Source organism: Apodemus sylvaticus, chromosome 7 (assembly GCF_947179515.1).
Source record: "Apodemus sylvaticus chromosome 7, mApoSyl1.1, whole genome shotgun sequence".
In the NCBI taxonomy this organism is placed as follows: Eukaryota; Metazoa; Chordata; class Mammalia; order Rodentia; family Muridae; genus Apodemus; species Apodemus sylvaticus.
This window is the reverse complement of record NC_067478.1, coordinates 52,001,671-52,015,453: the sequence shown is the minus strand read 5'-3', so window position 1 is coordinate 52,015,453 and position 13,783 is coordinate 52,001,671. Positions and strand designations below refer to the sequence as shown.

Genomic DNA, 13,783 nt, shown 5'->3' with positions numbered 1-13,783 from the left:
TTTTGTGATTGGGTTGCCTCACTTAGGATGATATTTTCCAGATCAAACCATTTGCCTAAAAATTTTGTGAATTCATTGTTTCTAATTGCTGAGTAGTATTCCATTGTGTAAATATACCACATTTTCTGTATCCAATCCTCCTTTGAGGGGCATCTGGGTTCTTTCCAGCTTCTGGCTATTATAAATAAGGCTGCTATGAACATAATGGAGCATGTGTCTTTATTGCATGCCGGGCAATCCTTTAGGTATATGCCCAGGAGAGGTATAGCAGGGTCCTCTGGAAGTGTCATGTCCAGTTTTCTGAGGAACCGCCAGACTGATTTCCAAAGTGGTTGTACCATCTTACAGCCCCACCAGCAGTGGAGGAGTGTTCCTCTTTCTCCACATCCTCGCCAACACCAGGCTTAGTCTTCTTATTAAAGAGAACAAAGAGCGAGTGAGCACTTTCTTCACAGATGCTTGGTCTTTTGCTCCACATGCATACGGATGTGTGTGTGTAAGCATGTAATTATGAAAATGTAAGAAAGGTGGGCCCAACTGGTTTGAATGGAAATGTATAAATATGTGTGTGAATCTGTATATGGATATATGTGAGTTTATGTTTATTCGCATATGTAAAAGCTTTTCCTTCTACGAGTGTGATTCTCTTCTCCTGGTTCAATAGAAGTTTACTGCTCCAAACCTGCCCCTCTCCCCCACCACCGCTCTCCTCAACCCCCACTCTCCCCCGAACAGCTTGACAGGGAGAGGCATCTGGACAAAATGGAAAAGGTTCTAGCAATTTCAGTAGGTGTTAAATGCAAGAGACTGCAGTTTCTGGCCTCAGAGGGACTCAGGAAGGTCAACTACAGTAACAAAGTAACTTAGACTTAGATAGGTAAATGATTTATTATTATACAGCAACCTTAAATATCTACGAAGACCATGTCTTACCCCTGTTCATATTCTTCCCCCTCCACTGCCTCAAGAAGAATAAGAAGGAAGACCCACTGTGGCTCGCCCCCAGCATGGGATCTAATTTCCCCCACTTTTTTTCTTTTTTTCTTTTATATTCGATATATTTTTATTTACATTTCAAATGATTTCCCCTTTTCTGGCTCCCCAGTCCCTGAAAGTCCCATAAGCCCTCTTCCCTCCCTCTATTCCTCCATCCACCCCTTCCCACTTCCCTGTTCTGGTTTTGCCCTATACTGCTACCCTGAGTCTTTCAATAACCAGGGCCACAACTTCGTTCTTCTTGGACATCATTTGATGTGTGGATTATGTTTTGGGTATTCCAATTTTCCAGGCTAATATTCACTTATTAGTGAGTACATACTGTGATTGATCTTTTGAGACTGGGTTACCTCACTTAGTATGATGTTCTCCAACTCCATCCATTTGTCTAAGAATTTCATGAATTCATTGTTCCTAATTGCTGAATAGTACTCCATTGTGTATATATACCACATTCTTTGTATCCATTCCTCCATTGAGAGATACCTGGGTTCTTTCCAGCTTCTGGCTATTATAAATAGGGCTGCTATAAACATAGTGGAGCACATATCCTTATTACCTGCTGGGGAATCCTCTGGGTATATTCCCAGGAGTGGTATAGACAGAGCTAAACAAAGAATTTTCACCTGAAGAACTTCGGATGGCTGAGAAACATCTTAAAAAATGCTCAACTTCATTAGTCATTAGGGAAATGCAAATCAAAACAACTCTGAGATTTCACCTCACACCAGTCAGAATGGCTAAAAACAGAAATTCAGGAGACAGCAGGTGTTGGTGAGGATGTGGAGAAAGAGGAACACTCCTGCACTGCTGGTGGGGTTGCAAATTGGTACAACCACTCTGGAAATCAGTCTGGCGGTTCCTCAGAAAACTGGGCACATCATTTCCCCTACTTTTGCTGGGCGAGAAAGAGCCTCCAGAGCAGCGTTCAGCCAAAGAATAACTTCTTTGTGAGATATATACACTTGGTCCTACAAGCCTGTCAGTGCTGGTTTACTCAGGGCCCACTCCCTTCTTAGCAGTTCTTTCAGGACCTAAACAAATCATGCACTGTAGGGATAGCTTCTAAATCATCCCAGGGTAACAACACAAATTAAATGATTTCTCCACCTCATTCCTGTAGAATGAGAGGCAACACCAACAAGGTGAATCACTCTTGACATTTATGATAAAACTACAATGATTGATGAGTAACACAACTGCACATATGTTTATGTGTCTGCATGGGAGCAAGGGGGTCTGTCCACGTGAGGTGCATTCTCACATAGTCAGCACTATTAATTTATCTAATCTAAGTACTTCTGTGCAAACAACAAAGGTTCTTAGGCTATTCTACCATTTCGATGTGATCAGCTATGTTCATTTACTGACTAGTGTCGCTCTCCTATTTTGATGCCCATAAATTTCTAAAAGGCAATGTCCTTATTTTTGTTTCACCAACTACAGAGAACTAAATCAAAATTAATGATAATCTAGTTTACTTTTTACAGTTTCAAGCAATAAACTGTGAAATGTTTGTGATAAAGAAATGCATTTATTCCACTCTTGACATCACGCTGTTTTTGTTTTCAGGGGTTAATATGTTAGTTTCCCAAGCACAAACTTATGGTAATTTTATAGTAAAGGTTACATATAGTGTGCTAGCTTCTCCAAATAGAAGTGCATTATGTTGAGACACTTCTTATTTTGTTAGCCTCTAAGCATATCTTTCCTTATTACTGCCTCCATCTGACAGATAATGCACAGTTCTCAAGTAGCGGTTTGTAGGGAGCGACTTTTCTTTTGGGATAGAACTACAAATAAGGCTTAGACAAAATAAAAGGAAATAACCCATTAGTTTATTGAGAGAATAATCAGGAATTCATTTCTACTGCTTCCAGCAAAATATAAGCAGTGCTTAAACTAAGAAAACATCGTTGAGAAGAAAGTCATGGAACTGGCACACTGGTGAGTTGTTGTTGTTGGTGGTGGCGGCGGCGGCGGCGGTGTGTGTGTGTGTGTGTGTGTGATAGTCTCATTGGCTCAAGGTGGGTTTATATTACTTCTCTAAAGGATTGATAGGAAATTTGAAACCTAATCCTGCTGCATTGTAAGCCAATTTATTCAAAGGGAATACCATTATGAGAACAAAATAACACTCGGGGAACTTTAATGATATTTAGCCCATCTTTGTTTTATTCATATTTTAATAATATAAAGAAAGCAGATGAGAGCCCGGAGTAAAACAAGAAAGCAGGAATGTCCCATGCACACAGCAAAGATGCACCACTCCACTGGCACAGAGAACCTTTGATTGCTAAAATTCGATTTAATGAGTTACTTAAATGCATGACCTTATGGAAATGTGATAGCTATGGATCATCTGAACTTGTCAGTTGGCCCCACGCTGCGATAATCAATTTCTCAATGTCAGACTCATTTACTCCTCGAAGAATCCTAAAATAGCCATTCTCTCCCCACGACTTTCCCCAGGAATTGGCAGCAATCTGCAGGAAGAAACAAAAACATGAACGTGTTGAGCATTATGCTTTGATATTTTTTTAAATCCTTCCTCTACAAACAGAAAAATACTATTTAGCTTTAAATTGACTTTGACATTTACAGACAATAATGATTAAGCATCAACATATTTTCTGAATAACCATCAAGGAGTTCTGTTTCTTATACTACGTTAATATCTTTGCATGAATTCATTGGCAAGAACCAGAACTGCTGGCCCTTAAAGGTGATGCCATGTGTGGATTGTAGAATTGACATAAAATAAAATCCCCTGCGGTGGGAGTCTCACTGAGGAATTCTGTAGATTGGACTGGCTTAGGAGCATGCCTGTGAGGAATTTTCTTAATTTGATTAACTGAGATAGGAAGATCCGTCCCTGAATGTGCGCAGCACAATTCCCTGGGTCACACTCTGGACTGAATAACAGAGAAAACTCATGATGAGAACTTGCTTGCACGCGTTGGTTTTCCCCTCTCTGCTCCTTTCTATGGCTATGATGTGAGCAGTTCCCTCCTTACCTTGTTCCTGTGATTACCCCACTACAATGGACTAGAATCTAGACATGGGGGCTGAAATACATCCTTTCTTTCCCTTTAATTACTTTTGTCTGTGTATTTTGTCATATAGATAGAGAAGAAAGTATGATACAGATGCAAGAGAGTTAGGACCTATCCTTGTGTTAAACACCAAATGAATAATATATTATTCTTTGTGTTCAGGACAGGTACAATCTAATGAATTGTGACCATCCTGTGCTAAGGGCTAAGCCTAGAGTGAATTTGAGGTCGCTGTAGCCGCACCACCTTTATTTGCTTGGCTCAGGAAAGGTGTGGACCTGCTCTCCAAAATGCGTAGGGAAAGCTGTGCAGAAACTGAGTAAACTGAGATTGTAGAGAGATGCTCACGCAGAGGGACACAGCAAAAATCATAAGCACTGAGCATCAGCAGCATAAAGAAGTTTACTGAACTATTTAAGTTGTTAAAAATTCTTGTTAGATAGTTCAGCCTGGGAGAAAACCTCAGGTTCATCAGAGATTATCTACCAGCCTTAAACTCTGGAAACAGCTGCATTAGAGTCCTTGAAGCCAAGATTTTCAATCCTAGAACTAGCTCTATAGACAGAAGGCACTATGCCTGTTTGCTAAATGATAACTTTCAGTTATGTAATCTAATGAAGACAGAGAAAGTAACATCAGCGGGAGTTAGAAGTTTTTTTTTCCCTTTATTCTTTTTCTTTTTAAGCTCTGGGGATACGTAGAGAGCTGGGCTGGGCCCAGAATCACATCGAGATCTAAAGGTTGAGTGAGTAAGTACATTGGGAGGCAAAGGCGCTAATGGAGTGTGCCGAGGATGTCATAAAGGCAGGAGAGGCACATGGAGGGAGTTATCTGACCACATCTAAATGCAGTAGAGCAGCTCGGTAAATTAGAGATCTCATAACAACAGCTGCCACACTTGGCTTCCATTCACCCTGTGCTGGGTCTAAGATGGAATGAGATCTCGGGTGTGATCTACACCGATATTCCCAAGGCATAGCTGTCGCAGGCAGCTTCCACTGTTTTCTCCTCTGAGAACAGACTCCCTCGGCTTCAGAAGTTGTCATGACAGCATCAATTTTTAGAAAAAAACATCCAATTATCATCAGGATTTCCTTTTTAAGTTTGGCCTTTTGCCTCCTCAATCATCTCTGACAACTGAAAGGGGTGCTCTCAAAGATGGGTCTGAAGCCATGAATTCAGTGTGTCTCCTCAGAGTTGAAATGCACTTTCAACACCCGGAAATGAGACAACCGCAAAGTGTGTGAGCCGCTATACACCTGGGCTCTAAGCAAAATTCCAATTCCCAAATTTTGTAGTCAACACAAATAAATGTACATATTGGAAAATAATCTGTTGTGTATCTGTGTATTTGTATATATTTATAGCATGTCTTCCTAAGACAGAAAAATCAAGCAAAAATAATCTCAAGTGAAAAATATTTTAGAAACATTATATTTATAGTGAGACTATTATATTTGTAGCATTGCACATGTTCTCATCTGAGTATTTGAAGTTTATTACTATTCAAATTTTGTTATTTTACCTTTGAAGAAACTGGAAAGCACATGTAAAATTTGTTAAACAAATGTAAATCCATATGCTGATGAAAGATGTGATAGCTAATTGTGGCTATCGACTTGACTATATCTGGAATCAACTAAAACCCAAACAGCTAAAAATACCTGTTTGGCTTTTTTTTTTTTGAAGGGGGAAGACACACCCTAAATCTGGTGCAGCTTACGTGGGACATGGAGAAGGAAGGTTTCCTTTTTGTCTGTGTCCTTATTCTCCTGTCAAGTTTATGTCTCTTCTTGCTAAGGTATTCCCTCACTGACGTCAGAGCCTACTTCTCCAGAATTCCAACACAGACTAAGAGCTAATAGCTCTCTCACCATCTTGTAGATCCTAACACAAGATTGGGACTACTGAGATTAATGCACAGCCTGTTAAAACAACTTTTCAAAATTTCTTAACTTTGTCACAAAGGGACAAGAATCTAGGGATGGGGGATGATATCTTACATTTGGCCTACCATAAAATCCACTCATGATACTAAATATGAATAAATTAGAAATAAATTGGCACTTCCACCATCTTATACACTATATCCTCAAGAAATCTATACTTAATACCAGCTATTTTTGAAACATTGAAAACATTTTTTTATCATAAGAGAAAAAAGCATGAATGTTCATTATCACAGCCATCAACACTTCAATGTTCCTTAGGCTCTATTTAAAGTAGACAAAGAAAGATGAAGAATGTTTAATAGGAAATATAATTAACATATTCAAGTGAAATAATTCCATATATGAGAGATTGTACTACTTCACCAGAAAATTTTAAGAACTCATAAACACTTTCATTGAATTTGGGAGATATAAAATTAACATGTAAATATCAGAAGCTTTCTACATACCAATTACAAAAACATTGAGAACAAAATTAGAGAAATAAATCCTATATAAAATAGCAAACAAACACACAAACAACATCTACAACAAAAATACCTGGAATAAACAAGAATTTGGAAATCTCTACACTGAAAACATAAAAACTGAAGAAAATGAAAAGGACACTAGAAGATATCTCTCATGCTAATGGATTACAAAATTATTTTTGTGAAAATGGCCATTCTATTAAGAGCCACCTACAGTTTCAACACAATGTTGAAAGATTCCAATGCCATAAATAGAAACGGATAAAAATAGGCAGTGGAAAAAATATACACAAAGTAAACAGAATAAAGTACCAACACACACACACACACACACATATGCAGGCATGCACATACAAACACACACACACACACACACACACACACACGCACACACACATACACATACACACCACACACACACACACACACACACACACACACACAAAATCAGAGACACCTGATTTTGACAAATATTAACCCTGACTTTATTTGTTCTTTAAATGTTTTGGGAAATTGAGAAGACTTCCCACCGAAAGTTTGTTTTGTGTTTGTGGGGGTGGGTTGGGGGGGGTGCGTGTGAGAGAATATTGTAATGAAGTCAGTTTTGTAAAAATCTCCCAAGAAGTGCTCAGACTTTCTATTGTCATCCTCTTGAAGTTTTCCTTTTTAAAAAATGCATACATTTCATACTGAATAATTTACAGTGTATTGCCACAGAGTCCTACAGCCAAATATTCTATTTGGTGGAGTTAGGAGAGTCCTACAGAGGAGAAAAGGAGCCAGAGAGATCAAGGACACCTCAAAAACATGGGCCACAGAATCAAGTAGGGTCTGAAATCAGGGAGCTGGTAGGAGTCTGACCCAAGTCCTCTGCATATATGTCACAGTCAGGTAGCTTAGTGCTCTTGAGGGACTTCTAACAGATGGAACAGGGACTGTCTCTAACTCTTGCCTGCATTTGTAACACTTTTCCTCCTACTGGCTGCCCCATCTAGCCCTGATTTGAGAATATGTGCCTGGTCTTAATGTAGTTTTTTATACCAGTTGAAGTCCCTGAAAGACCTGCTCTTTTCTAAGGGGATGTGAATCCAGAAGAAGAAGATGGGTGAGAGGAGAGAATGGGGATGGGGAAACTACAGTCAGGATATAAGACATTTATAAAGCATAAATAAAAAGGAAAAGAAACAGATGTATCACCAGAACTTTTTGCAGCAGTCTCTTTATTAACTTAGTATGTATTCAGCAGTTTAACCTTCAGTGTGGATTATTTTTATTCTTTTTTAATTTTTCAGGAAATTATTTTTCAAGAATGAATTATTTTCGTTAGTTTAAATGTGCTTTTTTTTTATTAATTTCAGGCTTTATCTTAATAAAATTTTCTTTCTTTATTGAGTATGAGTTTCTCCACTATTTGAATCACTTTTTGACATTTTCTTAAAATGGTATTTGTTATTTCTTTTTTAATTAATTTTACATTAAATTTTATAATATTTTAAGCACATATTTCTAATATGGTATAGCCAATATAATTTCAATATTATGTTCATTGAATTTGCCATCATCCTGGTAAATATTTCATGAGCTTTCAAATATTTATCTATAGTAAAAAGCCATCAAATAGTGTCCCTAGACTACATCCTTACATAAACATTAGTGGGTTTTCCTATGAGATACTGAGTTAGAGATTCACATATTTATTAGACTTATATAACTGTAGCCTGTCTGTTAATGCTAGGTTATGTCACTGTTGCTGCTATCCAAACACCACTGTATTCTTTCAGTTTTTCTTGTCTGAATATGACTTATTTTACTCCCACTTTGAAGATACCTGTCAGTAATTTCAAGTTCTAAGGAGGCAGGCCCACCATCACTATGCCTTTGTTACCTTTGTAACACTGTTCTTTGGCAGATTTTTATTTTCTGGTTTGTTTGTTTGTTTGTTTGTTTGTATTTAAACATTGGTTGGTTGTCCTAAGATCAATTTTAGACACACACACATATATATGCATATATATTTTGTGTGTGTATGTATGTGTGTATATATATATATGTATATATATATACATATATATATATTATATATATATAATTTCCTTCCATTTCCTCTTTCTAACCCATCCTATATTATCCCTCACTTTCTCATACTTATGGGCACATTATCCTTTGATTACAGTTGTCATATATTTTTAATGGACATGTATAATTTTTAACATATGCTATGTCTTTATCTTTATCTCTTATGTTCTGCTATTGGCAATGGAATGCCTTCATATAGTTTTCATGATTTCTCCTGATTAGGTTTATGGAGATTTCTAAAACTTTGGGTTGGTATCTTTTATTTTTGGAAAACTGGCCGCTATAGGGTAAAATATAAATTCTGCTGTGTTGTCTTTCGTTTCCAGGAGTATAACAATATGAACATATATTGTGCTGGGGAAACTTAAGGGCTCTTTGGAAAGTCAGTTGTGTCATATGGTGTTTCCTTGGGAAAACACATGAAAGAACATTTTGCTGAAGTGGACACAGTTGAGAGTCTAAGGCAGACTTGTGAAGAAACGTGTCACTGAAGGAGACACAGTGAGGGATGTTCTGCTGAAGCAAGCAGGGGAAGAATTCTTCGCTAACAGCACACACGTATTGGTCTGCCTTACGTTGTGTAGTTGAGCTCCATTTGTTGGAACTACATAGAGAGAAACAGACCAAAACCTACTGGTGGTGTGGTTGCGGCTTCTTGTAGTTTCTGAGGACTTGGGCCGATTGGCAGAATGATGTCACCTGAAATAGACTCATATGGAGATTTGCTAAGTCAGACTCACTCACGTGCTGAGGCAAGACACAAAAGGCAAGACCGTTGGAGGGCCCATGATGCTTGGAGGGAGTCTCTATAGGAGCCAATGGACAGTGAACTTAGCTTGGCTTGCTTGCGTAGCTAAAGGCTTCTTGGTCTCCCTTCTTCACTAATCTTCACTTCTCTGGCACTCTTGTTGGCCCTGGTTCCTCCTGCTGATGCCTGCCAATTCAGCTGTTACTACTAGGTCATTCCACTGCTGCTCCTATCCTGACACCACTGAACTGGGCTGCTGGGATATCCATGAAGTATTTGTAAGTGCATCAAGTTGCCACTACTGACCTGTGGAACTGAACTGCTGTTTTCCTGACAATGCAGATGGTATTTGTTCTAAAGAACACTTTCTAAATAGGTCCACTTCCCATATAGCCTTTCTTTTCTACTACCTCTGGTGAGCAGTGGCCTAGAAGAGAGGCTAAAGCATTTAAGAACCATCATTCAAGGTAGGCTTTGAAAACATTAAAGTTGCAATACTGTTTCCACCTGTCTCTGCACAAATTTATTGGAATTTTCATTTTTATTCTATTATCTTCTCTACATTATAATATGTGTATATTTTTGAACTTCTTTTCTTTTTTTGTCTTATTTAAAGATTTATTTATTTTATGTATATGAGTACACTGTAGCTGTTTTCAGTCATACTAGAAGAGGGCATCAGATCCCATTACAGATGGTCGTGAACCACCATGAGGTTGCTGGGATTTGAACTCAGGACCTCTGGAAGAGAAGTCAATGCTCTTAACCACTGAGCCACCTCTCCAGCCCCTTGAACTTCTTTTCAAATCATTAATTGAAGCACTAGGTATAAAAATAAAAGATAAAAACTAAAGTGATACAAGTAGGAAAAGGAGTCAAATTATCACTATTTGCAGATGATATAGTATATCATGTACATAAGCATGTAGACAGATATATAGATGTAGTAATAATATAATATACCCCCAAATTCTGTCAGAATATTTGTAGAAATGACCAACATTTTCAGCAAAATGACAGGCTACAAGACATCACAGACACACACCCATGTCTCAATAGCCACAGGAAAAAACAATCTCATGGAGTAAACCTAATCAAGTAAACTAAAGACCTCCACAGCAAAAACTTTAAATCTCTGAAGAGATTGAGGAAAACACTAAAAAATGAAAAGACTTCCCATGCATAGATAGAATTAATATTATGAACATGACTATTCTTGCAAAAGCTATTTTCATATTCAATGCAATTCCAATTTCAATCCTCATTTCATCCTTCACAGGAATAGAAAAGAGTCCTAAAATTCATATGGAGCCAAAATGAATAATGAATAATTGATAGAATTAACATTCCAGATTTTAAGACATATTACAAAGCTATATTAAAAATAAACAGTCTGATATTGGCTCAGAAACTAGACATAGTCCAATGGAACAAAATAGGAAATCCAAATGTTGGTCCACACACCTAGAACCATCTGATAGTTGGAAGAGATGAGATGACAAAAGCATTCACTGAAGAAAGGAGCGACTTCAATAAACAGTCTTGTGAAAACTAGATGCCAACATGGAGAAGAACTAAATTAGTTCTGTGTCAATTAATCTGAACAACCAACAATTAACCCCAAATTGATCAAAGACCTCAATATGGAACCTGAAAATGCTAGAAAAAAACATAATCAGTACGCTACAAGACAGGCATTAAAAGGGACTTCTGGATGTGACTCCAGTTGTTCAGGAATTTAGGCAAATGATTGTCCAACCTCAATATAAGAGCTTTTACCTAGTCTTACAGTATTTTATTTTGTCCTGTCTGGCTGCCATCTCCCAAAACTAAAAAGGTTCTGTGCAAATTAAAATTTCTTATTTTTTCAGTTTGATCTCATTCCTATTTTATGGAATGTTTTTCTATGGTGCCTATTTTAAGTCCTACCTGTCAGATAAAATTTGCTAATTATATTAAAAGCTTTCTTCTATTGAGAATTGGCCACAAGTTTGCTTACTCATCTAAATTTTTAATATGTGCCATATCTATCTGCTAATTGCAAATACTGATATTGGATCTGTTTTCCACAAAGAGCTAGCCCTTTCTTTATGTAGGGGGATATGCTAAGAGATGCATCATTTCAGCATGGCCAAGCTTAAGTTGGTCGGAAATGGGAGTTTTATTAATCTCAATCCACATGTGATTTTAAGCATTTTACTTACTGCTCTGTTCCAGTGCTCACTAAGCATTTCATGGGAGGAAACACATGCAAGTTTTGGGTCCCTCTAGACTTCACTGTAAATTGGTTCACATTCTCAGTAATGTTTTCTCTACTCATGACAAAAAAATGATTCTCAGCTTGAGTCTGTACCCACCAAATGTTCCCAGATCCCAGATAATGATCCATAATTCAGTTCCCATTTTAAAATAAAATATAAGTTCAAATATATGAGGTTTTATATATGTTGTGGCTATTATCTTGGTAGTTTTTTTTTGAAACTCCTAACAATGAGAGCAGTGAGCAGGTATCTATACTCTCTTGCCTACTATTGAGACCCTTTTTCTCCTATTGGGTTGCCTTGTCCAGCCTCAATATAAGAGCTTTTACCTAGTCTTAGAGTATTTTGTTTTGTCCCATCTGGCTGCCATCTGGCTGCCATCTCTTAAAAGCCTGCTTCTTTCTGAACAGGAAACCCAGATCTGAAGGAGAGGAAATGTGTTGGGGGCAAGAAAAAGTGGAAGGAGGAAAAATTCTGGTTGGGATATATTGTATGAAAGAAGAATCTGTTTTCAAGGGGAAAAAGCCCAAAGAATTGCATTGTTGCTTTTGTTTAGTTTTGTTTCTGACTTACTGATATCTACTATATTTACCCAGCAATAGAAAGCATCCTCTATTAGAAAATGGACCAATGTTGTAAATATGTTTAAACTATATCACAACGTGACTTTGGGAAAATAATAGGCAGCTTGTTTTCTATTTCTGGGTTCTTTTGAAAAAAAAAAAAAAAGACAAGAATCACGATGAATCCAAAATGGAAATAATACAATGTTAAGAAATGCTTTCCTTTATTTTCCTAAAAACATTTACACTTCACAAACAACAGGGATTAAATCTGTCTAATTCACTGATTTAATGTACATGGGTGATACAGCTTCTCTTATCTCTCCCCTGAGCCAAAGAGTAATTGCTCAGACAATGTCCAGAATTAGTCCCCAAGGACATAACATTATCTCCTCAGTATTTACATGTCAGAATAGACAAAGCCCAGTATTAGAAGACATTATCTGGAGTTTATTCAGGCCTTGGAAAGATATATTTATATTGTTAAAGGCTAGGGCAATGTAATAAATGTCATTTTATTTTCCCCTGTTCTTCAGGAAAGAAGGAAATTGCTTTTCTCCTATTGGTAACTGCAGAAATCCCCTGGTCAGCTGGACGGTAGTTGTGTACACCTTTAATTCCAGCACTTGGGAGGCAGAGGCAGGCAGATTTCTGAGTTCAAGGCCAGCCTGGTCTACAGAGTGAGTTCCAGGACTGTCAGGGATACACAGAGAAACCCTGTCTTGGAAAAAAAAAAGGAATGAAAAAAAAAAAACCCTGGTCTCTATCATATCATTATGGGGCATCTACTGCTAGGAATTTCCAGATTCACATAATGCCATAAGCAAGTAGGAAGTGTATGGGGCCTGCGCTGTTTGCTGGGATATTACTTTGTATTTACCTGGCTGTGCTGTGAATCTGGCTCTGTTTCCAACCCAGGTGCTCCATCCTATGTGTGATATGTCTGTGCATATATGTTGATAACACTGGATTGCTTCCAACTTGTAAAAAGGAAAGGACTAAGGAATTTTCTGCACCTGAAGAGCAGTAACAAATGGAAGTGTATTCAAATATGATTCAAGAGGTCCAAGCTCCAGACAAGAAAGGTATCAAATTCTGCATTATTTCCATGTGGTTCTGGCTTTAGGATCATAAATGATACATATAAAAAGGGTTATGGACACCTTTCTAGCAGTTAAGGAGAACCACTGAGGTCTGATATGTGGTAGAGGAGGGGAGTCTCTACAAAGAGGCTCTAAAAGCTATTGAGTGATGTTGTAAAGATATAAACTGAGTTGATTGGAGACCCCAATGTGTTATAGATGCCAGGTTCTTGAGACATCTGCCAAGGAAAGCTTCAGACTTCAAAAGAGAGAAGTTTAGAAAACAACCGGAAGCCCTTTCCCAGAGGCATACCTCATTAAATAAGGTGTCTTTCTTTGTCATGTATCTATGTCTCAAGATATAATTTCTTAGCTTCTATTCCCAACTCTACACCTGCTGCAATGCTCCCTACCCCAACTGTCATGGACTCTAACACTCTGAGACCATAACCAAATGATTTTTTTCATATGTTGCTTTGGCTGTAATGTCTTATCACAAAAATAGAAAAGTAACTAAAACTAACTAAAACTCTCCCCTCCTCTCTCTTCTCTCTCCCTCCCTCTCCCTCTCCCTCCCTC

The 13,783-nt window shown here is 37.8% G+C and overlaps 1 protein-coding gene across 1 annotated transcript in view; it reads right to left on the bottom strand.

Annotated features, from left to right (window-relative positions):
• Window positions 1–3,347: 3,347 nt before the first annotated feature.
• Tinag (tubulointerstitial nephritis antigen) overlaps window positions 3,348–13,783 on the bottom strand; it is an 88,415-nt gene continuing 77,979 nt past the window's right edge. Inside the window, exon 11 of the mRNA XM_052189362.1 lies at window positions 3,348–3,482. Within this exon, the coding sequence (XP_052045322.1) occupies window positions 3,348–3,482 (135 nt within the window). The remainder of the gene's footprint in view (window positions 3,483–13,783) is intronic.